At 44.6% G+C, this 15,298-nt stretch overlaps 1 protein-coding gene across 2 annotated transcripts; it reads right to left on the bottom strand.

Annotated features, from left to right (window-relative positions):
• Positions 1-1,996: 1,996 nt before the first annotated feature.
• astl2f (astacin-like metallo-endopeptidase 2 gene f) lies at positions 1,997-14,387 on the bottom strand. 2 transcript variants are annotated; one of them, XM_012962103.3, is made up of 15 exons: positions 14,281-14,387; positions 13,081-13,111; positions 12,429-12,485; positions 11,444-11,557; positions 9,189-9,289; positions 7,291-7,324; positions 6,914-7,031; positions 6,110-6,288; positions 5,462-5,543; positions 4,918-5,045; positions 3,795-3,910; positions 3,094-3,319; positions 2,826-2,944; positions 2,353-2,584; positions 1,997-2,147 (listed from the first exon to the last, which is right to left on the bottom strand). In XM_012962103.3, the coding sequence occupies exons 1-15, from the start codon at positions 14,347-14,349 to the stop codon at positions 2,137-2,139; spliced, it is 1,617 nt and encodes a 538-aa protein (XP_012817557.2). In that variant the 5' UTR covers positions 14,350-14,387; the 3' UTR covers positions 1,997-2,136. The 2 variants fall into 2 exon arrangements, with proteins under 2 accessions (XP_012817557.2, XP_002934133.3); XM_002934087.5 differs by having other exon boundaries at positions 7,291-7,425; positions 9,032-9,289.
• Positions 14,388-15,298: the final 911 nt, after the last annotated feature.

The following is a 15,298-nucleotide window of genomic DNA, read 5'->3' on the forward strand; positions in this document are numbered from 1 at the left end:
CACTGCTACTATAGGCACCATCTCTCCCTACTATACCTGCTATCCAACAGCCACAGTCCCTTCCCAGAGGCTATTATCCCACTGCTACTATAGGCACCATCTCTCCCTACTATACCTGCTATCCCACAGCCCCAGTCCCTTCCCAGAGGCTATTATCCCCCCACTGCTACTATAGGCACCATCTCTCCCTACTATACCTGCTATCCCACAGCCCCAGTCCCTTCCCAGAGGCTATTATCCCCCCACTGCTACTATAGGCACCATCTCTCCCTACTATACCTGCTATCCCACAGCCCCAGTCCCTTCCCAGAGGCTATTATCCCCCCACTGCTACTATAGGCACCATCTCTCCCTACTATACCTGCTATCCCACAGCCCCAGTCCCTTCCCAGAGGCTATTATCCCCCCACTGCTACTATAGGCACCATCTCTCCCTACTATACCTGCTATCCCACAGCCCCAGTCCCTTCCCAGAGGCTATTATCCCCCCACTGCTACTATAGGCACCATCTCTCCCTACTATACCTGCTATCCCACAGCCCCAGTCCCTTCCCAGAGGCTATTATCCTCCCCACTGCTACTATAGGCACCATCTCTCCCTACTATACCTGCTATCCCACAGCCCCAGTCCCTTCCCAGAGGCTATTATCCCCCCACTGCTACTATAGGCACCATCTCTCCCTACTATACCTGCTATACCACAGCCCCAGTCCCTTCCCAGAGGCTATTATCCCCCCACTGCTACTATAGGCACCATCTCTCCCTACTATACCTGCTATCCCACAGCCCCAGTCCCTTCCCAGAGGCTATTATCCTCCCCACTGCTACTATAGGCACCATCTCTCCCTACTATACCTGCTATCCCACAGCCCCAGTCCCTTCCCAGAGGCTATTATCCCCCCACTGCTACTATAGGCACCATCTCTCCCTACTATACCTGCTATCCCACAGCCCCAGTCCCTTCCCAGAGGCTATTATCCCCCACTGCTACTATAGGCACCATCTCTCCCTACTATACCTGCTATCCCACAGCCCCAGTCCCTTCCCAGAGGCTATTATCCCCCCACTGCTACTATAGGCACCATCTCTCCCTACTATACCTGCTATCCCACAGCCCCAGTCCCTTCCCAGAGGCTATTATCCCACTGCTACTATAGGCACCATCTCTCCCTACTATACCTGCTATCCCACAGCCCCAGTCCCTTCCCAGAGGCTATTATCCCCCCACTGCTACTATAGGCACCATCTCTCCCTACTATACCTGCTATCCCACAGCCCCAGTCCCTTCCCAGAGGCTATTATCCCCCCACTGCTACTATAGGCACCATCTCTCCCTACTATACCTGCTATCCCACAGCCCCAGTCCCTTCCCAGTGGCTATTATCCCCCCACTGCTACTATAGGCACCATCTCTCCCTACTATACCTGCTATCCCACAGCCCCAGTCCCTTCCCAGAGGCTATTATCCCCCCACTGCTACTATAGGCACCATCTCTCCCTACTATACCTGCTATCCCACAGCCCCAGTCCCTTCCCAGAGGCTATTATCCCACTGCTACTATAGGCACCATCTCTCCCTACTATACCTGCTATCCCACAGCCCCAGTCCCTTCCCAGAGGCTATTATCCCCCCACTGCTACTATAGGCACCATCTCTCCCTACTATACCTGCTATCCCACAGCCCCAGTCCCTTCCCAGAGGCTATTATCCCCCCACTGCTACTATAGGCACCATCTCTCCCTACTATACCTGCTATCCCACAGCCCCAGTCCCTTCCCAGAGGCTATTATCCCCCCACTGCTACTATAGGCACCCTCTTTATACAATATACTTTGTCCTACAACTCCAGACCCTCGTCAGAGGCCATTATCCTCATTTGTCTTTCTAACCCCAGCTAACTTCTCTGTGGAGTCATATTCTATGTGGGCTAAAGGCAGGCATCTTTAAAAACAGCTTACTAGGTTAGTTAGACATAGACAACAATGTAGAACAAACTGTAGTTGTTAAATATAAACATTTATTGTGTTTTTTAAATTAACTGGAATGTACAAATTCTCAATGTTCTTCAGATAAAGGTCAGCTGTAGAGGATCTGTTCTGCCGATGACTGCAATGGGAACGCCTTTTCTCTCAGCATTACCGTGGCACTACAGTAACAATAAAAACAGAGAAGTATAATGATTAAATGGAATTTCTATCGACCAGTTATGGATATCGAAAGCAATACATGTTTCATGTGGGTTTTCATGATGAGTAAGAAAAATGGAAGTAAAAAATCGCTTCTTGGTAGAAGAATCTCTCCCACATGTATATTTCTGCTCTATAACATGAGCCGTACCCCCCTGTACTTACCGAATGAGTAGGTGGCACGGAACCCTGGATAATTCATAAAGATATCACTTATGAACTGGAGAAGCAAGGTGTTTCCTGTAGAGACCAGCGTTGGAATGGTTTGTGGGGAGCCACAGAGTTTCCTCAGCAATGGGGCAGTGAGGCTGCTGCCATCATAGATCGCCAGGTAGTCGAAGCCCTCCATGCAATTTGAGGCATACTCCGTCTCAAAGCTGGTAAACGCCAGTGAAATCTGGGGAAAAAGGTCAAGGAGAGGTGTTTTGTGGGTAATTCTTGGCAGAACATGAGGGACTGGTACTGGGACTGGAATATCAATACTTACTGGTATTCAGCATTCTCATAATCTTCCCTATTACTTGCCTGTGGGCTGAACCCTGCCCTCCAGGGGGTTAATCATACTTAAGCTATAAAGGGGCAGACAACATGGAAGAGCAAGAAAGTATATACCCTACAGCACAAAATGATTTTCTTACCTTGTAACCTACAGGGGCAACAATATTATAGATACAAGCCATGGAGTTAGGATAGTTGGATGGATATCCTGGAGATGTAACAACCCCATTGTCTGTCAAGTAGGTGCCACCACATGTCACTGCAAAGACAGATTGGCATTCGTCATCAAATAGGTTGGCACTGCTGCTGCATTATCAGAAGGCCCGTCAACTCTCTCATATTCTTTTGGCATCACCCGTATTTAAATCCCACCCCCGTGGTCAGGGCGTAACGTGGCAAAAAGTGTACCTGTGCTGTATGAAGCCTTAAAGCCCAATGCAAGCCCTGATGCGTCAGAGACAAACTCCACCAGTAATGTGTTTCCAGATGCCACCAAAGGGGGCAACTGCCCTGTCCCACAAGCTCTGTTAAGTAACACCGGGGCCGACCTGCTATCTCCGTCATACACCTTGAGATAATCGGAGGCACATTTTGAAGAGAACTGAATATCGAAAGCCTTGAACTGTAAGAAAACCTGCAAATATAAACAATACAGATTTTAATTTAACCTAAATAAAAATAATCACAATATAAGCCTGATTATGATTCTTACCACCCCTACGCTTAGGTGCCCAAAGCCAACTGAGAATGTGCAGTGCCACTGACACACAAAAGATGGCCTAACAAGATCCAAGATGGCGGAGCTCTTGTGCTATTATAGGTCTCTAGGCTGATATAATATATTCTGTATATATGGTATATATATATGTATAAAGATTAGTTCTCCTTCATACAAAGTGCACATTGGTCTTCATGGTGAATGACCAAAGAAGGTTGTACTAATGATATGGCAATCTACCAGAGAGTGCCAAACCCTACGGCAAGACGAGCAGTCTGTAGCCTCCTCCCAGCAGCTACTGGACTACAACTTCCAGCATTCCACCAACGGCACCTAGAGGGTTATAGGCTGCCAGTCCCTCAACTATACAAACATGGGTTGAGAGACGAACCTTGTCAGATGGTAACCGAATCAACCAGGTACAGTTGGAATTAGGAGGGTAGGCCGATGGATAATTTGCAGAGGTGAACGTTCCACTGGTATCGCTAAGCAAATTGCTGCAAATATCTGTAGAGCAAAGACGCACTGTTCAGACCTCCATTCTTGACTTACCTTATATCAAGGTAATGAATTAAAGATAAAATCCCAATCACAATGAGAGCTTTTGGTCCCCAACCAGATAGTGTAGCCTGGGTAAGTTTTGACATATACCTACATTTTACAGATCTTTCTGGGCTAAGATGGTGTTTCCTATAGTCAGCAAGGATCTAAATGCCCCCTACTGATTTTTGGACTTCTCAAATTGTCAATAGAGGGGTTGTGCTAAGGCCTTCCAGGAGATTTAGAGCAGGGGTCCCCAACCTTTCTTACTAGTGAGCCACAGTCAAATGTAAAAATACTTGGAGAGCAACACAAGCACCATAAAAGTTCATGGAGGAGCCAAATAAGGGCTAAGATTGGCTATTAGGCAGCCTCTGTGCACACTATCAGCTTACAGGGGGCTTTATTTGGTAGGAAATCTTGTTTTCATTCAACCAAAACTTGCCCCCAAGTCAGGAATTCAAAAATAGCTACCTGGTTTGGGGGCACTGAGAGCAACATCCAAGGGGTTGGGGAACAACATGTTGCCCCCGAGCCACTGGCTTTGGATCACTGATTTAGAGGTATGGGACTCTGGGCTGGGTATTACTCTGAGTGCTGTTAAAAGTTCTCTCTCTTATACCAAAACAACTAGTACTATTATAGTAAACAATAGTGTCCCCCCTGGGGAGCCTAGATACGGAGGACCAGGACCTCCAACCTGATTTTTTTTCCTCTTAGACCAAAAGAACCATAGCACCATTACCTCGGAATCTCAACGCTACGCTATACCAATGCTGAAAAACTACAGTAATATCATTCAAAGCATGAAAATGATGCCATGGAAGGGGTGGAGAGGCTATAAGAAAATTACAGCAAGATCCTCCACCACCCCCAACTTTAAGGTAATTATACCTCCAGCCATTAGGGTATTTCTCTACTTTGGTGCCCTTCATCCGGGGGAACTGTAAGTCTCCATAGATCTCCCCACTTACTGCAATTGTAGAGCTTATTAAGTTTAGCGACATCAAGGCTGCTGACGCCATATCTTTGGCCAATAGGTACAGATAGATCTGGTTTGGGTATTATTGTTGCCTGTCCGGGAGTGTTGGTGAAGGTAAATCTGTAGAAAAGATACCAGTATATGTGTGATTGATATTTTGTACACAATTAACATAATGGTACTAGTAAATACTTCTTGATATAATAGGTATAGTAGCAGGAACAGACCCTTTAGGTTTCTCATTGCCTCAATGGGAAGATACCATAAGGTCTTTCAGTTATATTCAGTGTTGGACTTGCCAGAGTTCCACAGGAGCTCTAGAGCCTAGACCCCATCCAAGGGCAAGTCTTATGAACCTTTTGATATTTATTTACAATAGCCCTATATAAGAACCTGCAAGGTTTAGCACTATTTACATTTTATTGTTGTTGTACCAATGGGCTCTGGGTGTCAGGTTCTATGGTGGGACCTAGGTCAGCTAGTCCAACACTGGATGTATTTATGTTGCAGCAATATTCAAAAGTGCTTTCTAATACCTGCCATAGTGCATCACTGATGAGTAGTCATACTGAAGTCCAAGATTGTTGGAGTTGACCTTAGTAAAGCTTGATCTGTCACCTGTAAAATTAGATATGAATTAGATGCAAAATTGGTGCATGTTGTACAAGGTAAAATATCTTTCTGGCCTAGAATCTGGTCTAGAATTCAACACTCTCGAAGCAGAGGAATGTAGCATTAACTAGAACCCCATTGAGTATTTTTGAAAAGTTCTTGGACCAAAGACCAGAAATAAATATAACGAACAGCAATGTAAGGCACCATGTTATCTGCTATTTGAAAACCTGCCACTGAACTTTCCTCTCCTCAGGGGACTGTAGCATAACCTAGAACTCTACTGAAAATACAATTGAAGACTATGCTCATCTTATATGACCACTGAGTTATCTGTTACCTATAACCTAAGGCACTATTAAATTCCAGGGTTTATATGTAGGTACCAAGGGAACTGCCCTTTGTAAACCTGGAACTCTGTAGAATACTGTAGAGTAACCTAGAACCTAGATTTCTTTTCTTGAAAAATATACATTATACCAGAGACCAGATATGTATATTAGGTAATGACATTATAATTATAATGTTATCTAGAGCATCACTATAAAAGTTTGAATAAATCCAGCTCCTACCTTCACTGATGTATTTGTATATGATGTCCACATAGTTGTCCCGGTCACTTCGGCAGTGTTCATGAATGAACCCCAAGGCATGTAGAGTCTCATGCTGGATAATTCCGTGAGACATACATCCGCTTTTGGATACAGACACTTCTTGGCTTCCTCCTGTCTTCCCCACAGATGACCAACAGCTACATTGAATTAAAAAACCCAAATTCTATTGTTCCAGTTACAAGTTTTCATTACATACAGAGCTGTACTTTAAACATAGTCTAGTGACACTAGAGTAGAGTTAGCACCAACCACCTCAAAACCCTTAACTCAGGGACTCTGGGGGGTGTAGTCTGGAAAGGTCATGGACTGTCTGGGTGGTTTGTAGAGCACGTGGGTGTGGTCTAGGTAGGTCATGAAGCATCTGGGTGTGTTCTGGGTGGGCCATCTTAAATGTTGGGAGTAATGGATCTCTACCAGTTGATTTTAAAACTAACCATTTCAAACCCCTATGCACAGGGGCTCTGGGTGTGGTCTGGGGGGTTGTGGACCATTTGAGTGTTGTCCAGGAGGCCATCTTGAATGTTCAGAGAAATGGAGTATCTGGTGTAGTCTGGGTGGGCCATGGAACATCTGGGTTTGGTCTGAGTGAGCCATCTTGAATGTTGGGAGTAATGGATCTCTACCAGTTGGTTTTAAAACTAACCATTTCAAACCCCTATGCACAGGAGCTCTGGGTGTGGCCTGGGGGGGTTGTGGACCATTTGAGTGTGGTCCAGGAGGCCATCTTGAATGTTCAGAGAAATGGATCTCTTTTAGCCTTACCCATTCCCTGACTGAAAGCTCAGAAAATCGGTCTCTATCGTACGTGCTTTAAATCTGATGCAGCTCAGTGTCATAAGCTCATTCAGAGCCCCTTGAATCAGTTCCTGCTCGCTGTCATCTGAGGGAAGGAGAAGAATATATTACATATCTTTCATTAGAGCAAATCTGAATCATTCAGTTTTCTTCCGCTGTTAGCCCACAGACTCATATAGGGAAATATGCCCTTTAATAGCAATGTATATTATCCATTACATAGAAAAGTAAAGGCCAATGGTCCCAGATTCTTAGGTACAGCCCTTAATTGTGTGCCCCCTGCTTATCACTGATAGTAACATTCCAGTACTTCAATCTACATCGTATTATTAATATATACTTACCAAACACAGAGGCTATTGTGTATGGTACGTTGACCAGCCCACTGGTGGCTCTTGGCCACAAGCAGCTTGTACAGTTTGTGGTACTGCGCCCCAGTTTTTCCAGTATGTCTCCTTGTACTAATGGCACATTGGTATCTGTTGAATAGAAAATAAACATACATGCATAGAGTTTACTTGATCAATAGATGAAAATATTCACCCGATGGGTTAGTTGTCTATTGATGCTCACCGTGATGATGGGGGAAGGAAAGGTAACGGACGAACCGGTAGACAAGGCATGTGTCTAGAGACCCCAACTCCCCCCCCCCCATTGTTCCCTTGGCAATAAACCATTATATGGTTTTCACTGTACTTTTATGCTTTGGGAATCGCAGTACCACTATATGGTGGATTTAGTGGAATATAGCTCTCTACAGTAAATTTCCTCCACTTTTGATTCATTCCTATTATCATTTGAGGCGTCTGTATCAAGGGATGAACTCTAAAGGTGCCCATACACGGGCTGACCCGCTCGCTTGGCGATGTAGCCAAGCGAGCGGATCTTCTCCCGATATCCCCCACCTATGGGTGGGCGATATCGGGAGAATCCAGGCTAATTCGATCGTTTGGCCCTGGGGCCAAGCGATCGAATTATTACGGTACGTATAGGCAAAGTCGGTCCGGGGACCAAATCAACGAGGCGATGCGGTCCCCGATCCGACTAGATTTTTTTTAACCTGCCTGATCAAGATCTGGCCGATTTCAGGCAGGCCCGTCGGTAGTGCCCATACACAGGCTGATTAGCTGCCGAATCGATCTAAGGGACCCATATCGTCAGTTAGATTCGGCCCGTGTATGGGGACCTTAACTTTCACCCCGTGATAAATACACCTCTCATAGGAATGAATGGAGAGTGAAGCGAGCAATACTATATGTGTAGTCAGTAGAGATGTAGCGAACTGTTCGCCGGCGAACTAATTCGCGCGAACATCGGGTGTTCGCGTTCGCGCAAATTCGCGGACTTTTGCCGATGTTCGCCACTTTGGGTTCGCCGCGTTTTTTTTTTGGCGCCGCGTTTTTTCGCCTTGGTTTTTCCGCCGCGTTTTTTCGCTTCGTTTTATCGCCTATGCATATACATAGGAATAGCTTGCGGGTTTTTTTTTGGCGTTATTTTTTGGCGTTTTTTTTATTTTTGCGTTATTTTTTTGCGTTTTTTTTTTGGCGTTTTTTTTACAAGTATTTTTCAGAGAAGTTTTTGCCCTTGATCCCCCTCCTGCATGCCACTGTCCAGGTGGTGGCACCCTTTAAACAACTTTAAAATCAGTTTTCTGGCCAGAAATGGCTTTTCTAGGTTTTAAAGTTCGCCTTCCCATTGAAGTCTATGGGGTTCGCAAAGTTCGCGAATATTCGCGAGTTTTGGCGAAAGTCCGCGAACGGGTTCGCGAACATTTTTGCGCGGGTTCGCTACATCCCTAGTAGTCAGAAATATACAAAGGAGGAATGGTTTGTGAGCAAAATATTATTAAGGCAAGGTAAGTTAGAAAGTGAGTTTGCCTTGGGCACCCATCATCAGGGGGTCTCCTTGGGGTGGAAGAACATAGATAACAGTATGAAGAATGTGTTAAACTACTGAGGCCCCCTGCCCAGTCCCTTACCCACAGTGACTCGGCAATAGGATAGCATGAGGCAGCAGACTGACCCTTATCGCTCTGGCCCCATTGCAGTTGCAGACCCCAAACCCACCATAGATGCCCTTTGTTACCTTTATTGGCCTCTAGAATCTGACTTAAGGTGTCCAGTGACGCACTGCTGTTATCTTCCTTCTGACCTTCTTGAAGGCTGAGAGACATTAAGGTCCTTTTCATTTCTTGTAGGTAGGTCTCTATAACAATATATTGCATTGTGTATGGTACGTTGACCAGCCCACTGGTGGCTCTTGGCCACAAGCAGCTTGTACAGTTTGTGGTACTGCGCCCCAGTTTTTCCAGTATGTCTCCTTGTACTAATGGCACATTGGTATCTGTTGAATAGAAAATAAACATACATGCATAGAGTTTGCTTGATCAATAGATGAAAATATTCACCCGATGGGTTAGTTGTCTATTGATGCTCACCGAGATGATGGGGGAGGAAAGGTAACGGACGAACCGGTGGACAAGGCATGTGTCTAGAGATCCCCCTCTACCCAAACTTCCCCCCACATTGTTCCCTTGGCAATAAACCATTATATGGTTTTCACTGTACTTTTATGCTTTGGGAATCGCAGTACCACTATATGGTGGATTATAGCTCTCTACAGTAAATTTCCTCCACTTTTGATTCATTCCTATTATCATTTGAGGCGTCTGTATCAAGGGATGAACTCTAAAGGTGCCCATACACGGGCTGACCCGCTCGCTTGGCGATGTAGCCAAGCGAGCAGATCTTCTCCCGATATCCCCCACCTATGGGTGGGCGATATCGGGAGAATACAGGCTAATTCGATCGTTTGGCCCTGGGGCCAAGCGATCAAATTATTACGGTACGTATAGGCAAAGTCGGTCTGGGGACCGAATCAACGAGCCGATGCGGTCCCCGATCCGACTAGATTTTTTTAACCTGCCTGATCAAGATCTGGCCGATTTCAGGCAGGCCCGTCGGTAGTGCCCATACACAGGCCGATTAGCTGCCGAATCAGTCTAAGGGACCCATATAGCTAGAATCGGCCGTGTATGGGGATGTTAACTTTCACCCCTTGATAAATACACCTCTCATAGGAATGAATGGAGAGTGAAGCAAGCAATACTATGGGCCTGATTCACTAAAGGGCGATAAAACGTGCGCTATTTTTATTGTGCGCTAAAATTTTTACCGCGTCTTAATTTTGGCGATTTTTCACACGATTCACTATAAGCATACTCGCGCTTTTTTACGCGCGATATTGCATGCGTTATTTAACTCGCGAAAAGACTATTTCAATGCGGTATTTGCCGGTACATGCGCTAAATTACGCGAATAATCGCCGCATAATAATGGTAGCATAGAAATAGTGTATAAAAATTGTTGCCGCATATAAATGGTGTATATAAATATTAGCCACATATAAATAGTAGATGCTTATAAATAGTAGCCACTAGTGATGAGCAAATGTGTTCTGGTTTCTTTAGTGAAAAATTAGCAAATCTTTCGAAAGATCCACGAAACGGCAAAAATGTTGTGCGGGCAAAAAAATTGTTGCTGTGACTATTATTTTTTGACGCTTGTATAAATTTTTGGATGTGCGGTGAATTTTTTCATGCGTTTTGCCATTGGCGGATTGTTTTGAGAAACGCATGAAAAAATCCGCCGCGAAAAAAATTCAACGCACGTCCAAAAATTCGCTGCGAATCCATGCCTGGCGAAACATTTCATCACTTGTAGCCAAATAGAAATAGTCGCGCAAATGAACGCACGCCATGTTAGCCATACACACCAATACTTGCAGAAAATTACTGTATTAAAAATGAACATTTCGCTGCAAACTGGCGGCTGCGTCACTCTGGGGGAAACACAGACTTGAATAAATAACCCTGTAAGTCCATATTTTATTGCAAAAAATCATTTACTGTACTTTTGTATAATTTTTCGCCTGCCTGTAGTAGGTGTTAATTTTCGCATAGCCGAATGTGATATTTAGCGCGTAAAAGTTATAGGGAATCATGCGATCGTATTCTTTTCAGCGCGGAAATTAACGCAAAACGGTAAAACTAGTGCGAGAAATAACCCATGCGAAAATGGCGATTTTTCGCACGCGATAATACTATGGTGAATCGCGCGCAAATTATTTTGCGTTTTTTAACGCGAAAAAGTGTGCAATAATTTTTATCGCCCTTTAGTGAATCAGGCCCTATATGTGTAGTCAGAAATATACTAAGGAGGAATGGTTTGTGAGCAAAATATTATTAAGGCGAGGTAAGTTAGAAAGTGAGTTTGCCTTGGGCACCCATCATCAGGGGGTCTCCTTGGGGTGGAAGAACATAGATAACAGTATGAAGAATGTGTTAAACTACTGAGGCCCCTTGCCCCATCCCTTACTCACAGTGACTCGCAATAGGATAGCATGAGGCAGCAGACTGACCCTTATCGTCCTGGCCCCATTGCAGTTGCAGACCCCAAACCCACCATAGATACCGTGCTTATTCTTGCCCTTTGTTACCTTTATTGGCCTCTAGAATCTGACTTAAGGTGTCCAGTGACGCACTGCTGTTATCTTCCTTCTGACCTTCTAGAAAGCTGAGAGACATTAAGGTCCTTTTCATTTCTTGTAATTCTGCCAAAGAATCCATCATACAGTTAGTGTTAGAGCCAATATCTACAGCCCCTCCCCCAAGTTTTCATGATTCCCGCCTCCAAGGTTCCTGGGTCCTGTTTACACTGACTGTAATGGACCATTAAATGATAAGAGCTTATTTGTTGCTAGGGAGGTTCACTAGACCCGGTATTCTAAATATGTAACATGAACTGACTTCCTGGTATTTTTTTTGTCAAATAGGGGCCCAAAATATCCCTGCACCCATTGGGAGGGTGAGTGAAATTATAGGCACCACTTAAAGGAAAACTATACCCCCAAACAATGTAGGTCTCTATAACAATATATTGCATAAACCAGCTTATATGTAAATCCCTGCTTCACCTAAAGAAACCATTTCCATAAAAATAGACTTTTTTTTAGTAGTATGTGCTATTGGGTACTGCTAAATAGAAAATTGCCATATTACATACTAAGGGGCGCCCCCTGGGATCATAGGATTCACAGTGCATACAAACAAGCCAAGGCACACATACATGCTAGGCCTTATCAGCCAATGAATGGACAGAGTTCTTACACTACTTCCTGTTACAGTTAGAGCTGCATTACTTCCTGTCAGCTGATCTCTGAGGGAGCACACAGCCCATCACAAAATGGCGGCTCAAGGGAAAGGATGTAAAAGGGCAATATTTACTGATATATATATTCCAGTTTGGGGAGATTCTTTAATAGGTCACTTAATATAATATAAACTGTCTGTTGGTTAAGTATTCATTCTGGGGGTATAGTTTTCCTTTAATCAATCATAAAACAGACTGAGCAGACTGTATGTAATAATAATGTATATCATTGCTAAAGAACCAACCCCCTGCCCCCACCATCTCATATTTACCTTTCTCCATATCCAGAAGAGTTTTAGAATCAACGTTTGCCAAATTATCCTGGAATTCTGAAAAAAAGATTGTGGGGTGGGGGGGGGGGGGGTAGAACTGTCATTCCTTGAAACCTTTAGTCCATAAGATTGGTTAAGTACCTTGATAATCAATTACAAGGCCAATCAGGTTGCTTGCTAGTGGAGACAGGTAAACTGAGGGATCTCCTGTTGGGTAGGTATCAGTGGTACAACTAGATGTATTGGACCCCACAGCAAATTCAATTTAGGTCCCCAAAACATTGGTAAGTGGACCTATTGTGCCAAGATGTATTGATATTATGGGCTCATTGGGCCCTCTACACTACTACAGATTGGGGGAGGGGGAGACCCAAAGGGCCAACCACTCTGGCCTCACCCAGCCCCCCCAGCTCAGGGCCCACTGCTCCCCATAAATACCAGTGACAACACATTTAATTATCGCCCCCTAGTGCTCCACCATGCAGCCTGCCAATGTGCTCAGACTGCTGGGGCCCAACAGGACCAGGGCCCACCAGGTTTTCTCCAGTTATGCCGGCGGGTCAAAGCTGGAAAGAGGCGAAAGAGGAAAGGCTACATTTTTATAAAGTCAAATCAACAGATACGAGTGTCTATGGGAGATTTTCACACTTACCATCCCCCATATTAGTGTAGCCGTCAGTGACCTGGAACAAAAATGTGTCATTGTTATACCTCTGTTGTGCTGCTGTTATCATTAGCCAACAGTGCCACTTGCTTTACGTGTATATATATATATATATATATATATAAGGACAGAGAGCCGCACACACAAGGACTTAACAATAAAGTGAAAAAATTTATTGAAAAAAATCCAATGTTTCGAGTACTGACTGTACTCTTTCTCAGGGACAAATCCAGGGATTTTTTTCAATAAATTTTTTCACTTTATTGTTAAGTCCTTGTGTGTGCGGCTCTCTGTCCTTATATGTCCTTATTTTGGCCAGCACCCAAGGCATTTAAACCTCTATAGGGTGTGCTCCACTCTTCTTTGTATATATATATATAAAACATACAAGGCCCAAAGGGCCGTGAATAACGTGTAAATTATATCCTTATAAATGGAGCTTATTGATGTCATTGGTTCTAATTGGTGCTTAGTGATGTCACATGTCTCACTGAAACTTGTGTATTATAATAAATAATGCCCCTTAGCAGTCATTAGACCTTAAAGCAGGGAGCTGCAGGCCTGCAAGTTCCAGTTAGTCTGATTCTGGACCATGTGACCTCAAGCAGGCAATAGCAACTTTGTTATAGTCTTTATATTATTGAACATATCCCTTATATAGTAAAACTCATTTTGCACAGAATTTCTTAGGCACAATGGCTTATGATGTATTATTTTCTGCTACAGACACAATAGAACTATCAAATACTTGCTTTGTTCTGACAGACCAGAGCTAAGTGCTAATTGCTTGCTACACTTGACAAGATGACACTAAGCTAAAGGGGAAGTATACCTTCCACAGCAGTGGAAATATTTATTAATGGACTGCAATTCCCAGAATTCCCCTGCATATTTCTATTCCCTATGCATATTTGTATTCTATCTAAGCATGATGGCAGCTGTAGTCAGGCAACCATAGATGTTGATACTTAAAGCAACAAGGCACAATAATTTTGTTCGCTGAGTGCTCAAGAGCCAGTGGCCTAACTGGTGCAAGAGAATATTCCATAATGGTGTATTGACTTCACCCATGTTGTTTTACTAGACAAGTCCTACTCTGTAATGTAATACTAACGTATTACTCTTGCCATGTGGCTATACTAACCCAGTCCTGCCCCATGCATACTTGCCAGGCAGCTGAGTACTTACCGGCAGTGGTCCGGCTGCATACGCCTGTAACATACACAGTACGACCACCAGTTTGGCTGCGACACCCATGTCTGTCTGTGCAGTGTCGGACTTTGCAGCTAAACTCCCCTTAATTCCCTTTTAAACAGTAAGGATAGTAAAAAAAAATGACCTGTCTCCTCCTCCAACTCCTAGTGTGAAATAACACATCAGTGTAAAAAGGATAAATACAAAGTGGAACCATGGATAACTAGGGCGACCAATGTTAAAACTATAATGACTACCTTTAGGTCGTGCCCCTGACTGTAAAGGAATAACCGGACATTAGAATATGCTTCTGTTGTGTCCAAGAGTCATGCAAAAAGGCCAAAATGGCACAATAGTGGCGTGTATAGAGAGCTCTGTGGCTTATTTGTGGTACACTGGATATTTTTTCCTATGATGCCAAGCAGAAGCAGGCCATGTTGAAACATGGGGGATTGGGGAGTCCTGTCCAGGGCCTGGTCCCAGTGGGGGGACATAATGTTTTTTTATTACATTTAGACCTAGGTTATTGGCCCCCCTGGACTGGGATTCAAAATAGGCCCTGGCATTTCCAGTACCCAGAGGCACAAACAGCCCCCCCCCAGCCCAATAAATAGTGACTGTCTGTGGCACCTTACAGCCCCCTGGCATTCACAGTACCCAGAGGCACAAACAGCCCCCCCCAGCCCAATAAATAGTGAGTGTCTGTGGCACCTTACAGCCCCCCTGGCATTCACAGTACCCAGAGGCACAAACAGCCCCCCCCCCCAGCCCAATAAATAGTGACTGTCTGTGGCACCTTACAGCCCTCCTGGCATTCCCAGTACCCAGAGGCACAAACAGCCCCCCCAGCCCAATAAATAGTGAGTGTCTGTGGCACCTTACAGCCCCCCTGGCATTCCCAGTACCCAGAGGCACAAACAGCCCCCCAGCCCAATAAATAGTGACTGTCTGTGGCACCTTACAGCCCCCCTGGCATTCCCAGTACCCAGAGGCACAAACAGCCCCCCCAGCC

Source organism: Xenopus tropicalis, chromosome 4 (genome assembly GCF_000004195.4).
Source record: "Xenopus tropicalis strain Nigerian chromosome 4, UCB_Xtro_10.0, whole genome shotgun sequence".
NCBI classification, from domain to species: domain Eukaryota; kingdom Metazoa; phylum Chordata; class Amphibia; order Anura; family Pipidae; genus Xenopus; species Xenopus tropicalis.

What these genes read in the sequence shown, in the direction of transcription:
- astl2f (XM_002934087.5), bottom strand. Translation starts at nt 14,349, where the DNA reads ATGGGTGTCGCAGCCAAACTGGTGGTCGTACTGTGTATGTTACAGGCG. An exon ending in ATACAAATACATCAGTGAAG is followed by an intron (nt 5,544 to 6,109) that starts GTAGGAGCTGGA and finishes CTAATTTTACAG; the next exon opens with GTGACAGATCAAGCTTTACT. An exon ending in TAAGGCTTCATACAGCACAG is followed by an intron (nt 2,945 to 3,093) that starts GTACACTTTTTG and finishes CTGTCTTTGCAG; the next exon opens with TGACATGTGGTGGCACCTAC.